Source organism: Schistocerca nitens, chromosome 1 (assembly GCF_023898315.1).
Source record: "Schistocerca nitens isolate TAMUIC-IGC-003100 chromosome 1, iqSchNite1.1, whole genome shotgun sequence".
In the NCBI taxonomy this organism is placed as follows: domain Eukaryota; kingdom Metazoa; phylum Arthropoda; class Insecta; order Orthoptera; family Acrididae; genus Schistocerca; species Schistocerca nitens.
This window is the reverse complement of record NC_064614.1, coordinates 748,187,586-748,203,157: the sequence shown is the minus strand read 5'-3', so window position 1 is coordinate 748,203,157 and position 15,572 is coordinate 748,187,586. Positions and strand designations below refer to the sequence as shown.

Below are 15,572 nucleotides of genomic sequence, written 5' to 3'. Positions count from 1 at the left end.
TGATAGATATATTCAGCTATCAGACTAACAAGGGGAAGGCCTCAGACACAGCCAACCGATTTGACTGAAATTTGGCAGGTCACTTGTATACAACCTCAGGGTGTATACGACCCGGGACAACCGGGAGATCTGGGAAAAACCCGGGAATTTTTTTCATCCGGCAGAAAACCAGGAAAAACCCGGGATTTTTTTAGAATTCTGGGAATTTTTCATTGTTTTAGTTTTCAGTTAAATTTTTGTGATTTTGGCTGGTAAGAACCAATACTCTGACAAAGGATATTACTGTATCCCGCATCAGCAGAATAATGCTGCAGCAACAAAACATGAATGACAGAAAAAAAACAAAAAAGAAAAAACACCATATACAACAATAAAACACAGTGCTCATACAAGCATCTGCCAACTGCATAGTGTGTCAAAGGCTTTTGGAAGACTATGCAATACTTCCTAACAACAAATTGCCTCTGATGAGCGTGACGTGCCAGCTGTTTACATTAGATTCGTTTGAGCAGTTGCGGGCGGGCTCTTGTGCATGCGCAGTTGAGTCGCATATGACTACTACCTTCGCCTGCTTCTGGCTACAGATGTGTGGCTGGGCGCCACTATCTAGTACTGCCGCTGTTCGGAAATATCATAGATCCGGGGCTGATGCACAGAGCAGTCTGAGTTGTAGTGGGGAGGTGGGTAGTCTCCATGTGACCTGTGTTTACATTTAGTGATTTTGCTGTTTCCTCTTCATTTATTGCTCTCACATTAAATGAAAATGAAACCGATTTCTATGGCCGGGAGCTATAAAATGAATTAAAATACATTTGCATAATTATGGAAGGCTAAAATATGTTATTAGTTTCAGGTTTTATATCCACCTTTCTGATGGTCAAGCATTAATCGCCTTGCAGAACAATGAAGATATTTTTGTCAGTTTGCTAAAGAGATTTGACTTTTATTAATCTTTTGCTCTGAGGCAGTCAGTTTATTTGAAACAAAGTGTTTAATTTCACACTGTTGGCTAGTTTCAGCTGTTGCTGCATTTCAAGTGCATGTTTTCCGTCTTCTAGCTCGTGTGGCAGTATGCCATAATAAAGAACCAAACATGAGATAATACAGTACTGGTACTCAAGAAAATGTACATCCAATTCTGGATATACAAATGTGCACTTTAAGCTGAATTATGCATTTTAGTATGGTTCACGAAATTCCAATGCTCTTGAAGTATCCTCTGATGTCTTCTTTCTTTTATGACATAATGCAAGATCTTTTAATGTTCTGCATGTCCGAACATGCGAGCTTCCTGCATCATCGTAGCTGCGTAAGTGCAGTGACGCCTGTTACCTGGTGCTCTCTGACAACTGCTGAAGTGAACCTATTTCTAACAGGTCATGGGAAAACATTGCGAATGGTGATTTCAAAAACGTTACTTTCAAAGTAGATTTCCTTTTTACGCAAGATGAACTATGTGCGAGAATGTACGATGAATTTATTAAATAACAGAGCGTTTGACTCTCATTTAAAAATCAACTCTTTGAGGATGACCATCTAGAAGATTTTCGAGCCCAGAAGATCAGACATTTATGTCGTTATTAAAAATTTTACTGGCATTATTGTGTGATGTATCTTAAAGTGTAATACGCACAAAAAAGATCAACATTATATGTGGAAGTTTAGCTTCTCTTGCAGTGTATTAATGTTAGAGACAAATATTGTATGTGAAAGCTTTGTTTTTCTTGTAGCAACACTATGTATATTAATTTAAACGATTAACTTTTCTTATTTGTGTGTTCGCACTTCTTAAGAGTGATCTTGCTATTGGCTGACTACATCATACACTCCTGGAAATTGAAATAAGAACACCGTGAATCCATTGTCCCAGGAAGGGGAAACTTTATTATTCCTGGGGTCAGATACATCACATGATCACACTGACAGAACCACAGGCACATAGACACAGGCAACAGAGCATGCACAATGTCGGCACTAGTACAGTGTATATCCACCTTTCGCAGCAATGCAGGCTGCTATTCTCCCATGGAGACGATCGTAGAGATGCTGGATGTAGTCCTGTGGAACGGCTTGCCATGCCATTTCCACCTGGCGCCTCAGTTGGACCAGCGTTCGTGCTGGACGTGCAGACCGCGTGAGACGACGCTTCATCCAGTCCCAAACATGCTCAATGGGGGACAGATCCGGAGATCTTGCTGGCCAGGGTAGTTGACTTACACCTTCTAGAGCATGTTGGGTGGCACAGGATACATGCGGACGTGCATTGTCCTGTTGGAACAGCAAGTTCCCTTGCCGGTCTAGGAATGGTAGAACGATGGGTTCGATGACGGTTTGGATGTACCGTGCACTATTCAGTGTCCCCTCGACGATCACCAGTGGTGTACGGCCAGTGTAGGAGATCGCTCCCCACACCATGATGCCGGGTGTTGGCCCTGTGTGCCTTGGTCGTATGCAGTCCTGATTGTGGCGCTCACCTGCACGGCGCCAAACATGCATACGACCATCATTGGCACCAAGGCAGAAGCGACTCTCATCGCTGAAGACGACACGTCTCCATTCGTCCCTCCATTCACGCCTGTCGCGACACCACTGGAAGCGGGCTGCACGATGTTGGGGCGTGAGCGGAAGATAGCCTAATGGTGTGCAGGACCGTAGCCCAGCTTCATGGAGACGGTTGCGAATGGTCCTCGCCGATACCCCAGGAGCAACAGTGTCCCTAATTTGCTGGGAAGTGGCGGTGCGGTCCCCTACGGCACTGCGTAGGATCCTACGGTCTTGGCGTGCATCCGTGCGTCGCTGCGGTCCGGTCCCAGGTCGACGGGCACCACTGGCGACAACATCGATGTACTGTGGAGACCTCACGCCCCACGTGTTGAGCAATTCGGTGGTACGTCCACCCGGCCTCCCGCATGCCCACTATACGCCCTCGCTCAAAGTCCGTCAACTGCACATACAGTTCATGTCCACGCTGTCGCGTCATGCTACCAGTGTTAAAGACTGCGATGGAGCTCCGTATGCCACGGCAAACTGGCTGACACCGACGGCGGCGGTGCACAAATGCTGCGCAGCTAGCGCCATTCGACGGCCAACACCGCGGTTCCTGGTGTGTCCGCTGTGCCGTGCGTGTGATCATTGCTTGTACAGCCCTCTCGCAGTGTCCGGAGCAAGTATGGTGGGTCTGACACACCGGTGTCAATGTGTTCTTTTTTCCATTTCCAGGAGTGTATGTACTGTGCTGTCATCAGCTGGTGAAATCATGTGACATGAGCTATGACTGGCTTACAAAAGCGCGTCCCAATCTCGATTTCTATGCTTCATAAAGTAACATGTGTTATTTAGTGGAATTTGAATTTATACCTTCGTAACATGAAAATAAGCAGCGTACATGCTGCTGCACATTAAAGATCTTTTGAAGATGTGTTTTTTCCCCCCTGAGTTTCGTTTTCTAAAGTGCTCGGAAATTCTACCATAAACATTGAAAGGATTGATAAGTTTTACAGTGCCAAAGAAAAGTATACTGTCACTTAACACGGAAAAACAGTATTTTCACCCGGGAGAAAGTGTATTTTCAACTGGGAAAAATCTGGGAATTTTTTTTCCTTGTCCATGTATACGCCCTGAACCTAAAACAAAGGACTCTCAGATATTTTGGCTCAACATCTTCCCATTTTTGAGAAAATCATGCCTAAAGGTTATGATGAACAATTGACTCAAAATTGGCATGATCAATAGATAGTTATAAATAGAGCATTTTTCATCATAAGGTGTAGGGTCCATAAACGCACACTTTCCCAGAAATCTAGGAAAGAGACTTTTACAACTTCTGCTTATGTACCCACATGGTAAACACTTTCCACTGAGAGATGCGTCCGTGTTGACTGCATGCGAAGAGTGAGCTTGCCTTGTTTACATTCTGACAGCCGTTGCTTAAGTGCCGGCTTACCGTGTACGATCCATGGTGAACCGTTACTGTAAATCTACACTCCGATTTACTTTCTGCAATGATTATGCCTGACCCAAAGCACTAAAGGTGGAGCATTTTCTGCGAGAGGAAGTGAAGATCCCGGTGACCGATATTATCAGCATACATTTGTCAATCGTGAGCAGCACGGTCTATGTTAAAATCATTAACGACGCGGCTTGCGAACACATCCTACGTGAGACCAAACAGGGGCTCTGCTTCTTTCATGCTGACGGCAATGTGGGGCAGGTAACCGTCGACCACACAGGCTTAGGTATGCGAACAATACACATTTTTTAATTGCCATTCAAACTTCCTGCTGAGGAAGTCGTTGCGGCACTCCGCCCATACAGCACAGTCCATGGCCACACTGCGGAGAAGTGGACACAGTTTCCGAAGTATCCTGTCCTAAACGGGTTCCGACAGGTCACCATTGATCTCTGATGCCACGTCCCGACCTACTTACAGATCTGCAGATGCCGTGCAATAATTATATACGATGGCCAGCCTCAGACCTGTTCCGGGTGCGGCAAACAAGACCACCTTAGACCCCAGTGCCAACAACAGCGTATTACGCAACTTCCAGTTGCCAAAGAACCACCCACGTCGCAACCTACAGTGCTACCAGTGACCTATGCCACTGCTCTAGCTTCTCCTACCGCTTTGAAACATCGCCTGGACGCCACCAACGAGCCCGACCAGACAGCCCACTGCCTCGGCCAGCCATCGACGCCACTCCGACAATTCTGACGCAACCGGACGCTGACCCTGACCTCGGCAACATGATGGAGATTGACTCACTCATAAATCCTACACTGGTCGTCAGACACGGAGGGTCACGCAAGGAAACAACATTCTCCTAAACATCACAAGCCAAGATGTTGCACAGTTTCCGGCCAAGAGGAGATGTTGCAAGTTGAGGAGGACGCAACTGTTGACCACCACAAAGCCTCAAAACCCGCTACTGCTGATGAAGGTGTTACGAACGCGGAGACATCCACTGGTGTGCCTGCGGCCCGTGCTGATGCTGAACTAAATCATGAACATATTACAGGCGACACTACACCACACACCATTACAACATCCTCTGCAGACGAAATGGATGATACACCGGTGCCCGCTTCCACGGCTTGGCATGAGGAGGAGGTCGAGGAGCAGGACCCGTTACGGAACCCTGCGCCGTCAGGGCCAAAACACTAATCGTATTCTCCCCAGAATCCCATGTGAGCCAGTGGGATAACATTCCGCTGCGACACCCGCGGCCTTGCGCGGACGGCAGAGTGGACCAGCCTCCAGCAGTCCGCCACCAGGCCTACCGGATAGCAACCATCAACACCAATAACATCCGTTCCAGGGTGAAAATCCACCTTATGTAGGAGATGTTCTGGGCTTCGGATATTGATTTCGCCCTTCTGCAGGAAGTTCACTTGCCTAGTCTCCCGGATATCAATGGCTATACCGCCCACGCCTCCGCAAGTGATCCTATGGGCCATGGACTGGCCATCTATGTCCGCCACGGGATTTCTGTGACCGACGTCGCCTTCCTTCCATCAGCTCGGGGCATGGCACTCACTGCCATGGGGACATGCATCATTAATGTCTACACTCCCTCAGGCACCAACCAACGGCATGAAAGAGCCCAGTTTTATTCCGAGGAAATCGCTCCCCTGTTTTTAGGGCATTATGACCACTGCCTATTAGGAGGTGATTTCAACTGCATTCTGCATCCCAAAGACCAGATTCCCCACTATACTACATGTCAGGAACTACATATAGTGGTGCGAGACCTCCTGCTTCACGATACCTGGGAAGTTCAACACGGCGACCGTTCTGGCCATACCTTTCTTACCAGTCATTCCACAAGCCGACTAGACAGGATATATGCCTCACAAACTCTTAGATCTGCGATACGGGGTGCCAAACGCTGGCTGCTGGCCTTTTCTGACCATTGCGCTTACATCTGTACGGTCCTCCTTCCGCCGCAATCAGTATGGTGCAGCCATGCACCACGGAAACTCAACACTTCTCACCTGCGTGACCTGGCAGGTCGCCAACAAGTCACTGAAACGTGGACAGCCTGCGAATGACGCCTTTCCCGCTACCGCTCGACATTGACATGGTGGTTGGACTGCGCCAAGCTGGTGATCTGGAGGACACTGATGAGATACGGGAAGGACATGGCCGACTGGCATCGCAACACTGTTGACTTCTGTTATGTGATTCTCCGAGATCTGGGCGCTCAACCGCCAACCCCAGACAACCAGTTGGAACGGCAAAGAACTAAGGCGAAGATAATTGCGCTGGCACACCGGAAATTGCAAGGGGTGGTGATACGGACACGACGCCATGATCACACGAGTTTAGAAATTCCATCCATGCATCATATAGTGTCCGATGTACGACGGCGTCGTCGGCAGATCATGAGCACTCTGACCACGCCTCATGGCACGCAGGTGACCAGTCAGAATGACATCGTCCACGCATTCGTCGAGCACTACCGTCGTACTTATAGTGAAGAAGATGCTGAAACTGCAGCAGATGACTCCATTTTGCATTACGTCACGCGCACCCTTCCCCACACGGAGATGGATGTTTCGACAGTGGCGGTCACACAAGATGAAGTCAACAACGCAATCGCCAAGGGTGCTGTCAACAGATCACCTGGCATTGATGGCTTACCGATTGAGTTTTACCGTACCTTTCGGGACCTCATGGCACCACGGTGGACAACTATGTATCATGAACTGGTGACATCTGACCAAGCATTCCCACCCGCCTTTGCTGAGGGCAGAATCATACCAGTCCACAAACCAGCACATGGTTTGATGGTCACGAGTTACAGACCGCTCAGCCCACTCAATGTCTATTACAAGATTTTCACGCACTTACTGGCACTGCGGCTCCGAACAATACTCCCTCATATCCTCTCGCCAGAGCAAATGATGCCTGGAGGACAGGTTAACATACAGACTGCCACAGGGGAATGCCGCGACTTAATTGCGATGGCGGCAGCCTGCAGACTCCATGCGTCGCTATAGACTTTGACAGTGCCTTCGATAAAGTGCGCCATCTTTTCCTGTTTTCTTGACGTCATACGGCGTCTTTACAACAGTGCCAGTTCACGTGTCCAAGTCGATGGAGGTTTAGCAGGGCCAGTACCTATCTGCCGTTCGATATGGCAGGGGTGCCCCCTCTCTACCCTCCTGTATGCCATTGCCCTTGAGCCCCTCGTTGGTGGTTTGACAACCAAGCTCTTTGGCTTCATCCTACGCCAACACACTTTTCGCTGTTGGGCATATGCTGATGACCTCCTCCTCCTCATTTGCTCCGGCTCTGAGATTCGAGCAGTCCTCGAATTGATTATCCATTATGGGGCTGCCGCTGGCAGTGCCATGAATGTCGCCAAATCTTCTGCAATGCACATTGGACGATGCCTCCAGGAGGGTGAACTTTCCAGTACTTGGGCATTACCTTTACCCCCAAGGTCACACGCACTGTGGCAATGAATTACCGTTGCCTGTTACACGTCATCCGCAATGATGTCCGCCAGAACCTCTTGTGCCACGCCAGAACACACTTCAACGGGTTGAGTTTCTTAATCTTTATGTGGCATCAAAATTGGTCGACATCGCACAAGTTCTCCCTCTGCCAACTGCAATTGGGTGCAACCTTCAGGCGGCTTTTAGCTATTATCTCATGGCTGGTTCCATGTTTAAAGTCCATTATAAGACACTTACCCTGCCCCCACGGGATGGTGGCGTCAGGCTCGTCAATGTCCGTATGCGAGCTGCAGCCTTGTACATGAGTACCATGAGAAAACAGTGGACAGGCCAGGGTACATCTCTAACACGCAGCTTGCTTGAGGTCATCCTACCTGCTTCCACCTCACCACCAGTGTCTGTCGGCCATATCGTGCATCATTTGTCTCATATTTCGACGACTACAGTTAACATACATACCAGTCTCCCAGATACGCGCCCACCCAGGACTAAGGATTTTTCAGCCTGCTGCCGTGCTGTGTTCCCTGGAATGTGATGGAGACCAAACATCTCTCCATCCAGTGGCCCATAGAGTCGACTACCATCCACCAACCCTTCCTCCCTATGAACGTCCGGGCACTGTGGTATCACATAGTCAACAGGAAATTTGCCATGATGCAGCGACTGCACAGCATTGGCTTATCAGAATCCCCTCTTTGTCTCCTTTACCAGTAACTGGACACTGATGAACACCGTCTGACATGCGCCTCTTCGCAAGATGTATGGCGCTTTGTCGAGCAAATCACTGCCTGATATATCCGGGTGCCACCAGACACAATCAAACCTCGAATGTTTCTATACCCGGAGGACAGACATTTTCCTGCTGCCAAATGTCACGCTATTACGTGGGTCAAAGGGTGGGTGGTCGCTTATCTCTTTCATGAGGGACCTAAATCCTGCCTCGACTTCTGGGCCTATTTACGAACAGCACATGCAGCTCTCAAAAACACGCTACGTTACCGAACATTATTTGCTAACTATCTTCGAGCGGTCTTTGTTAGACCTCCACTAAGTTGGGCGGTGCCTGGCTCAGAGGGCACCTACCCCTCCTCCTCTGGCGGTTTCTGAGTTTAAGCCGCCTATGATCGATTCTACTTCTGACCTCCGCGGATGGGAGAGCACGTCACAGATTGCACGGATTTTATTTCTTTTTGCTTTTCCTTTTTCTTTTCTTTTTCTTTACCCAGAATTTATATATTTTTTTCTCTTTCACCGATGTGTTCACATAATTTCCTGATAATAGTGAATGTAATAAAAACACAATGCAAATAAATAAATAACAACAACCCCTTCCACTTCTGTTGATTCCTGTGTTTCCCACTTCCCTAAGCACCACAGGCTCGGTGGTGGTGTGGTGAGGGGGACACTGTGGCCAGGCTTCAGGTTTCAACTCCTGCCCACTTTGCCCCCCGAGTCCCCACCGGTCCACTACCCCCCATAACGGCCAAGGTAACCGGATGGGAAGCAGATAACCCAGGTTCAAATCTTGAGGGAACCTAGCAGATGTTATTCTTCTTGTTTGTATTTTTCCATATCTCAATTGATAAGGACAGGAGGGGTAATAATGTATGTAAATAAATAAGGAATGATAAAAAGGTAGGCAAATAAATTTCTCAAACTTCTTGGGCTAGTAAACAACTAAAATGTTACTCCTGGTCATTTTACAATGGCTCTTCCAGTCACTGTTATGTGTCCTTACTTTTATTTGAACAACTAGATGGATGGTACTTGTTGTATAAACATTTGAAACAAATATACTTGCGGCACCAAGAACATCTAATGAATGCAATCTTTTGACAGCTACACTGTTCCTTTTGTAGAGTAGGCAGAAAACAAACATGGTGTACATTTAAAAATATGTCTTTCGTTGGTATTAATATTGATGCATAACACTCATATGATATTATTGCCTGAAAAATTGATGCTGAAAGTTGGTCATGAATTATGCTCTGAATAGTTATGGACATCCATGCAGTTGTGCAATTCCTGCTTGGTTTCCAGAAGCACGCTGCAATTCTGAAACCTTGAAATAAAGTTTTTAACCTGATGATAGACATAACCATCACACGTCTGGCACAGAGCTGCATAGTTTGGTGGCGGTATTACTTTTACCGTGCATGTCTGCTGACCCTTGTCATCTATAAACATGGTGTTGTACATTAGAGTATTAGTTTGTCCACACCAGGAATCCACTATTAGACAAAACTTGTTATCAGCAGCATATGGTTTTAAAACATTCTCAAAAAATGTTCTGCAAATTGCATTTGTCAATTTCCTGGATATGGAGCAAATAATGTAAACATTTTTCAATGAGTTGGTTAAGCAATTGACCTCTTCTGTAAGCCAAGGACCAAATGTAACATTCATTTCTTGCAAACACAGGAAAACCTTAGGCAACACTTTTTCAGAGGCTGTGATGGCATATTGCACTGTGTACAATTTTTTTTATTTATTTTTATTTTTTTATTTTTTTCTACTACCAACTGTGACAGGGTTTGTTTTTCTCCATTATGCAATAACATATGTTGAACATTCACCTGATATTCACATCCTGTTTGATCAGTGTTATCGTGTAATAACAATTAAAACTGATCATAAGTGACCCCATTTGTGTGCTGAAAAGAGCCACTATTTTCTGTATATCTTCTATATTTTCTACCTCCTTGTGGGAGATGTATTTAGTGACATGCCATTGACAAATGTTATATTCCAATTTAAAATTCCTTGCCAAGATAATGATGTAGCAAACATAAAATCCTTGTAGGTTGTATATTGAAGTGCTGCACCTGCAGGCCACTCCTGGAGTATTCTCATCAAGGGATCACCAATTTAGTATTGGAGGGCAGCGTGGAGGGTAAAAATTGTAGAGGGAGACCAAGAGATGAATACACTAAGCAGATTCAGAAGGATGTAGGTTGCAGTAGGTACTGGGAGATGAAAAAGCTTGCACAGGATAGAGTAGCATGGAGAGCTGCATCAAACCAGTATCAGGACTGAAGACCACAACAACAACAACAACAACAACATTCTCATTACAATGACAAGGTTCGACACATCAATTGTGTGCCCACTAATTTTTGCCTAGTATTTGTCATATCTCGTTCCTCCTTTAACGATATCATTTTCCCACAATTTTAAGTTCTTCTTGCTTTTCAGGGCTGTTTTTGCTCCATTCTTTTGGAGTGTTTGTAGGTTCCAATTTGGATGATTCCTGGCTAGCGCTACCGCCTTTACTTTTACTTCAAGGGGTATAGTGCTGTAGTTCAATCGTTTAATAACAGATAAAGCACAGATTGCCTGTGATATGGACATTTCCAAAGTGTTATGACCATTTTGTGATTCACTAGTCATGATATCTTCCATTGAATCACCTTCTGCTTTGCCTTAATGGCATAGTTCTTCAGTATCAACAAAAGTCATTCCGTTCATCAGCTCCAAAAATTGCTCGACAATAGCCACTCCTATCAATCTGGAAAGTCAAGAAACATAACTGCCTGCTTCTGGTAATGCATTGATAAGAGATCTGTCTTGCAACACTTTAACAGTTTCCTTGACATTTGAACCTGGGTTCTCCACTTCCCAGCCAGTTACCTTGGCCGTTACGCTATCTATTGACCTCACCAATTTTGAGTTGATTGCTCATCATAACTTTAGGGGTGATTTTCACAAAAGCGAGGGGACAGGGGTGTTGAGCCAAAATATCTCAGAGTCCTTTGCTTTTGGTTGTACACAAACGACCTGCCAAATCTGAGCCAAATTGGTTGGCCATGTCTAAGGCCTTTTCCTTGTAAGTCCTTTGTCAGACAGAGAGAACTCACACACACCTGGCTACTGTTATCTGTGGGTGCTAAAGACACTCTGCATCCATATCCATATTCTGTGAAATGGATGGCAGAGGATACATCTCATTCTATGACATATTAGGGTTTTCACCCCATTCCTTTTGTGCTTAGCGTGTGAGTATACTAACTTCTTAAACGCCACTGTGCACACTGCCTTCTCTTCACGTTTCATATGGAAGTAGTATGTAGAGTACTGGAGTACATTTCTAGATACCTCACTTAATACAGGTCCTTGAAACTTTGTAAGTAGACTTTCATGATAAGCTGAAATGAAACATGATTAATCCAACTATTTAACATGCTACAGACATGCCTCATTATCTTATTATCAAAAATATATAATCATGATTGCCTATAAGTGTATATGAATTTATCAACTTTTACAGTGCACAAAAGCTTTCACACACTTAATATTACAGATATACAGTCTCAAACCAGAAACATAACAGTGTCACTGTTTTCACTTTAAATTAATTGATTCAGGAGGCTTAAATTTCTGAAATTCAAAAGCTGTTTATTAATTAAGATATGATTTCAAGACACCATCCATTTTTATACCTTCCAATATTTTTAAATTCTGTTCTGAGAATGCTGAAGCCCTAATTTTTCTGAAGATCTTAGATTTTCTACATTTTAAGTTTTAAAAGACATATTAAAATTTTAAACTTTTTGTAAATCTCTGTGTATGAAAGGAAATGTCCTGACTGATTGACTTACTGACTGACTCATCATTTCCCAGCCCAAGCTGCTAAGCATACATACTTGAAATTTGAAGAGGATATTGATCTTATACTGTAGGCATTGTTTAAGAAGAGATTTTTCAAAATTCCATCTGTAATGGGTTGAAAAAATAAAGGGATGAAAGAGGTTTTGACAATACTTCACTATTAAGGCAATTTTGGAGCTATAACTGTGAAAATTGGTATTTGGTGTCTTGGCCAGAAAGAAAGAAATATGTGATTCAGCATTTTTTTTTTGTGATGGGAGGGGGACAGGTGAGGAGTAGTCAGTGAAAGTTTTTTTTAATAAATTGTTATTAAAGAACTAATAAAACTTTTAAAGCTATGTCCATGAAAACTGTTATTTGAGTTCTTGGTCAGAAGTAAAAAAAGAAAACTGTGTTTCAGTGTATTTTGAAATACAATCCTTAAGAAGTTGATATATGGGAGGAAATTTCATTATGAAAACAGTTTTTAAAGTTAAATCTATGAAAATTTCAATTTGGCTTCTTGGTTGGAAATAAAAAATTACATGATTCAATCATTTTTGGAAATTCATCCCCTAAGGGGGTGAAATAGAGCCTGACTGATTCATGCCTCATCATTGCCAAACCCAAACTGCTAAGGAAAGAAACTTCAAATTTGGAGAGGGTGCTGAATTTTATACTGTAGGCACTAATGTAGGTTACTACAAGTATTGTCTGCCAGGACATTAAATACAAAATGTGCAGTAAGGGTTCCAACAGAGGCCTGAAGTTACTTCTGTGTTTGTCAATGAGTCTCCATCCAAGGCAACATGTTGCATCATTGGTACCTAGAAATTCTCAAGCCATTCACAAATTTTGTATGATACTTCTCATGATCATACTTTTATAAATAAGCATACATGTGGTACTGAGTCAAATGCTTTTCAGAAGTCAAGAAATGCTGCATCTACTCAACTGCCTTGATCACGTGTTTCATGGCATCGTATGAGGAATGTTCAAATTGTGTTTCACATGACTGACATTTTCTGAATCTGTGCTGGGTAGTGTAGAGGTCATTCTGTTCAGTATGCCTCATTATGTTTTAGTTCAGAATATGCTCTACATGCCTGCATATTATGTAGCCCCTTCTCATTATTAAATTATTTGTGTACCACTGCAATATGCCTAAATATAATTACTGCTTATTGTGGCTTAAGTTTGTGAAAGTATGATACACACTTTTCTTTTCCCACAGAAATCCTAATTCTGAAAAACATAATTTTGGCTGGACACCAACAAGTTCAACAGGAGCACAGATAGACCTCCTGGAAATTAATAGTCCTACAAACTATAACATGACAGAGGATTCAGACCTTGGACATCTTAACTTTTGGAACAAAATTCCAGACCAGAGAGCTAAATACTTTCATTCACCTTCTTAATAACAACAGAAAACAACAAGTAATCCATTAGAAGTCACTACAGTTATTCTAAGTTAATGCAGAGGTGATATAATATTTAATGTTATATTTCAGCAGTGTGTCTGAGTACATTTGTCACTTACTCATAGTACCAGAAAGTTTTTGAGTAGTGTATGACATTTGATATTACATGACACAGATGAATGGTAATAAAGAATGGGAAAGGTTCATTTATTTTATTTCATTAAAATGGATGACAGGTGTGTAGTTTGGATGCTAATGAATAAAAAAGTATTCCTCTATGAAAGGTAAACTCTATTATATGGTAATTCATTCCATCTGGAATTAAATAATGATTCCAAAATTTTCAAAAATAAGAATTTCTTCATCTAAAATAGAAGGGAATGCAAATAGCAGAGATAACAGGTGACTGACTAAATTTTCATGTCAGCCTACACCTGATAGCTACACACTGAGGCACCAACCTACAACAATAATTATTTATGAATGCTTAAAAATAATCCTATGGTTACAACACCTGGTTGTGACAGAGGACATGAAACAGTAAAATTATCCTAGCTCTTTCACAGACACTGATGAGTCAAAAGATTATACTACTACCCCCCATGAGGTTTAATGCTGCCTAGTGTCATACCAATGTGGTAATGAAAGTATATAAGCAGAGCAGAAACAAGTGGGGAATCATTCTAGTGACAATATGGACCACAAATGAGAAACTCCACAGACATAAGCAATTTTGACAAAAGACAGATGTACTAATTTCCAGCATTCTGGAAGGCATGGCATCAGCAACTCTATTGTTACCAAACTATGCAATAAATTGCAGAGAACTGTCAAGGTTGCAGTATTAATTTTCATTAATACTTGATGTCTAATTTTGAGCCTTTGCTCATTATTCAAATCGCCCAGTGAGATATGAGAAAACATACATTATGACAGCCACATGGCTGTTCATCCTAGTTGACCACATCTTGTAAAGCAGTGCAGGGCTGAACTCCATTTACCTATCTAACTAGCTAATTAACTAAGTTAGGTAAATGAAGTATAGTGCTGCACTGCTTTATTAGATGTGTTTAACTAGAATGAACAGTCATGAGGCTATCATAATTTGTGTTATTGCATCATAATTTGTGTTATTGCATAGCTAATTGGATGATTTGGTAATGAGCTTAGGCTAAAAACTAGTCACCAAGTAATAAAGAAAATTAATATTGCAACTTTGATGGTTCTCTGCAATTTATTGCATAATTTGGTAAAGGACAGATTGTTATAGCCTGGTGCCTGAGAATGACTATCTCTGAAATGATGAAGCTGGTTGGCTGTTTGTGCCCTGGCATTGTGAGCATCTATGTAAAGTTGTTGAAGGACAGTAAAACCACAAGTGGGTGACAAGATGGTGGATATTCATGCCTCATCATAAAACTTGGAAGTCAGAGGCTTACTTGCTCTGTAAAGCACTACAGGTGACTGACTAATTGTGGTGGATTTTATGGCAGTGTACAATACTGGTGTTGGCACAAGTGTTTTGGAGCATACAGTTCAATGCAAATTGTTGAACATGGGGCTTCACAACAGGTGACCCCCCCCCCCCCCCCCCTAATATTCCCATGTTGACCTAGTGACATTGTCAGTTATGATTGCAGTGTACAACATCATTGAGATTTGACCAGGATCAATGGAAATATATCACATGGTCAGATGAAACACATTTTTCGTTACGCCAGTGTTATGGTTGTGTCTGGATATACCATCATCCAGGTAAATGGCTGCTTGGAACAAGCATTGTGGCACAAGTACAGGTCAGTGGGGGTAGTATTACACAATGAGCAACATTCACCTGGGTTACCATGGGACCTGTGGTAGTAATCCAAGGCACCATGGCAGCTATGGACTACATGAACAGTGACAGCTATTTTCGGCAGAGTAACTGTTCGTTTCATGAAGCCAGAATTGTGCTACTGTGGCTTGAGAAGCTTGATATGTACCCACATTGAAGTCTTGGCCACCAAATTCTCCTGATCTGAATGTGATGGAACACCTCTGGCATGCTACCAGCTGCTAGATGCATGCTCAAAAATCACAAGCCTATAATTTATGGCAACT

The 15,572-nt window shown here is 43.4% G+C and overlaps 1 protein-coding gene across 1 annotated transcript in view; it reads left to right on the top strand.

Moving 5' to 3' along the window:
- Positions 1-13,521, top strand: part of LOC126198430 (venom carboxylesterase-6-like) — a 79,833-nt gene extending 66,312 nt beyond the window's left edge. Inside the window, exon 6 of the mRNA XM_049934781.1 lies at positions 13,283-13,521. Within this exon, the coding sequence (XP_049790738.1) occupies positions 13,283-13,469 (187 nt within the window). The 3' untranslated portion in view covers positions 13,470-13,521. The remainder of the gene's footprint in view (positions 1-13,282) is intronic.
- The last annotated feature ends 2,051 nt before the right edge of the window (positions 13,522-15,572 follow it).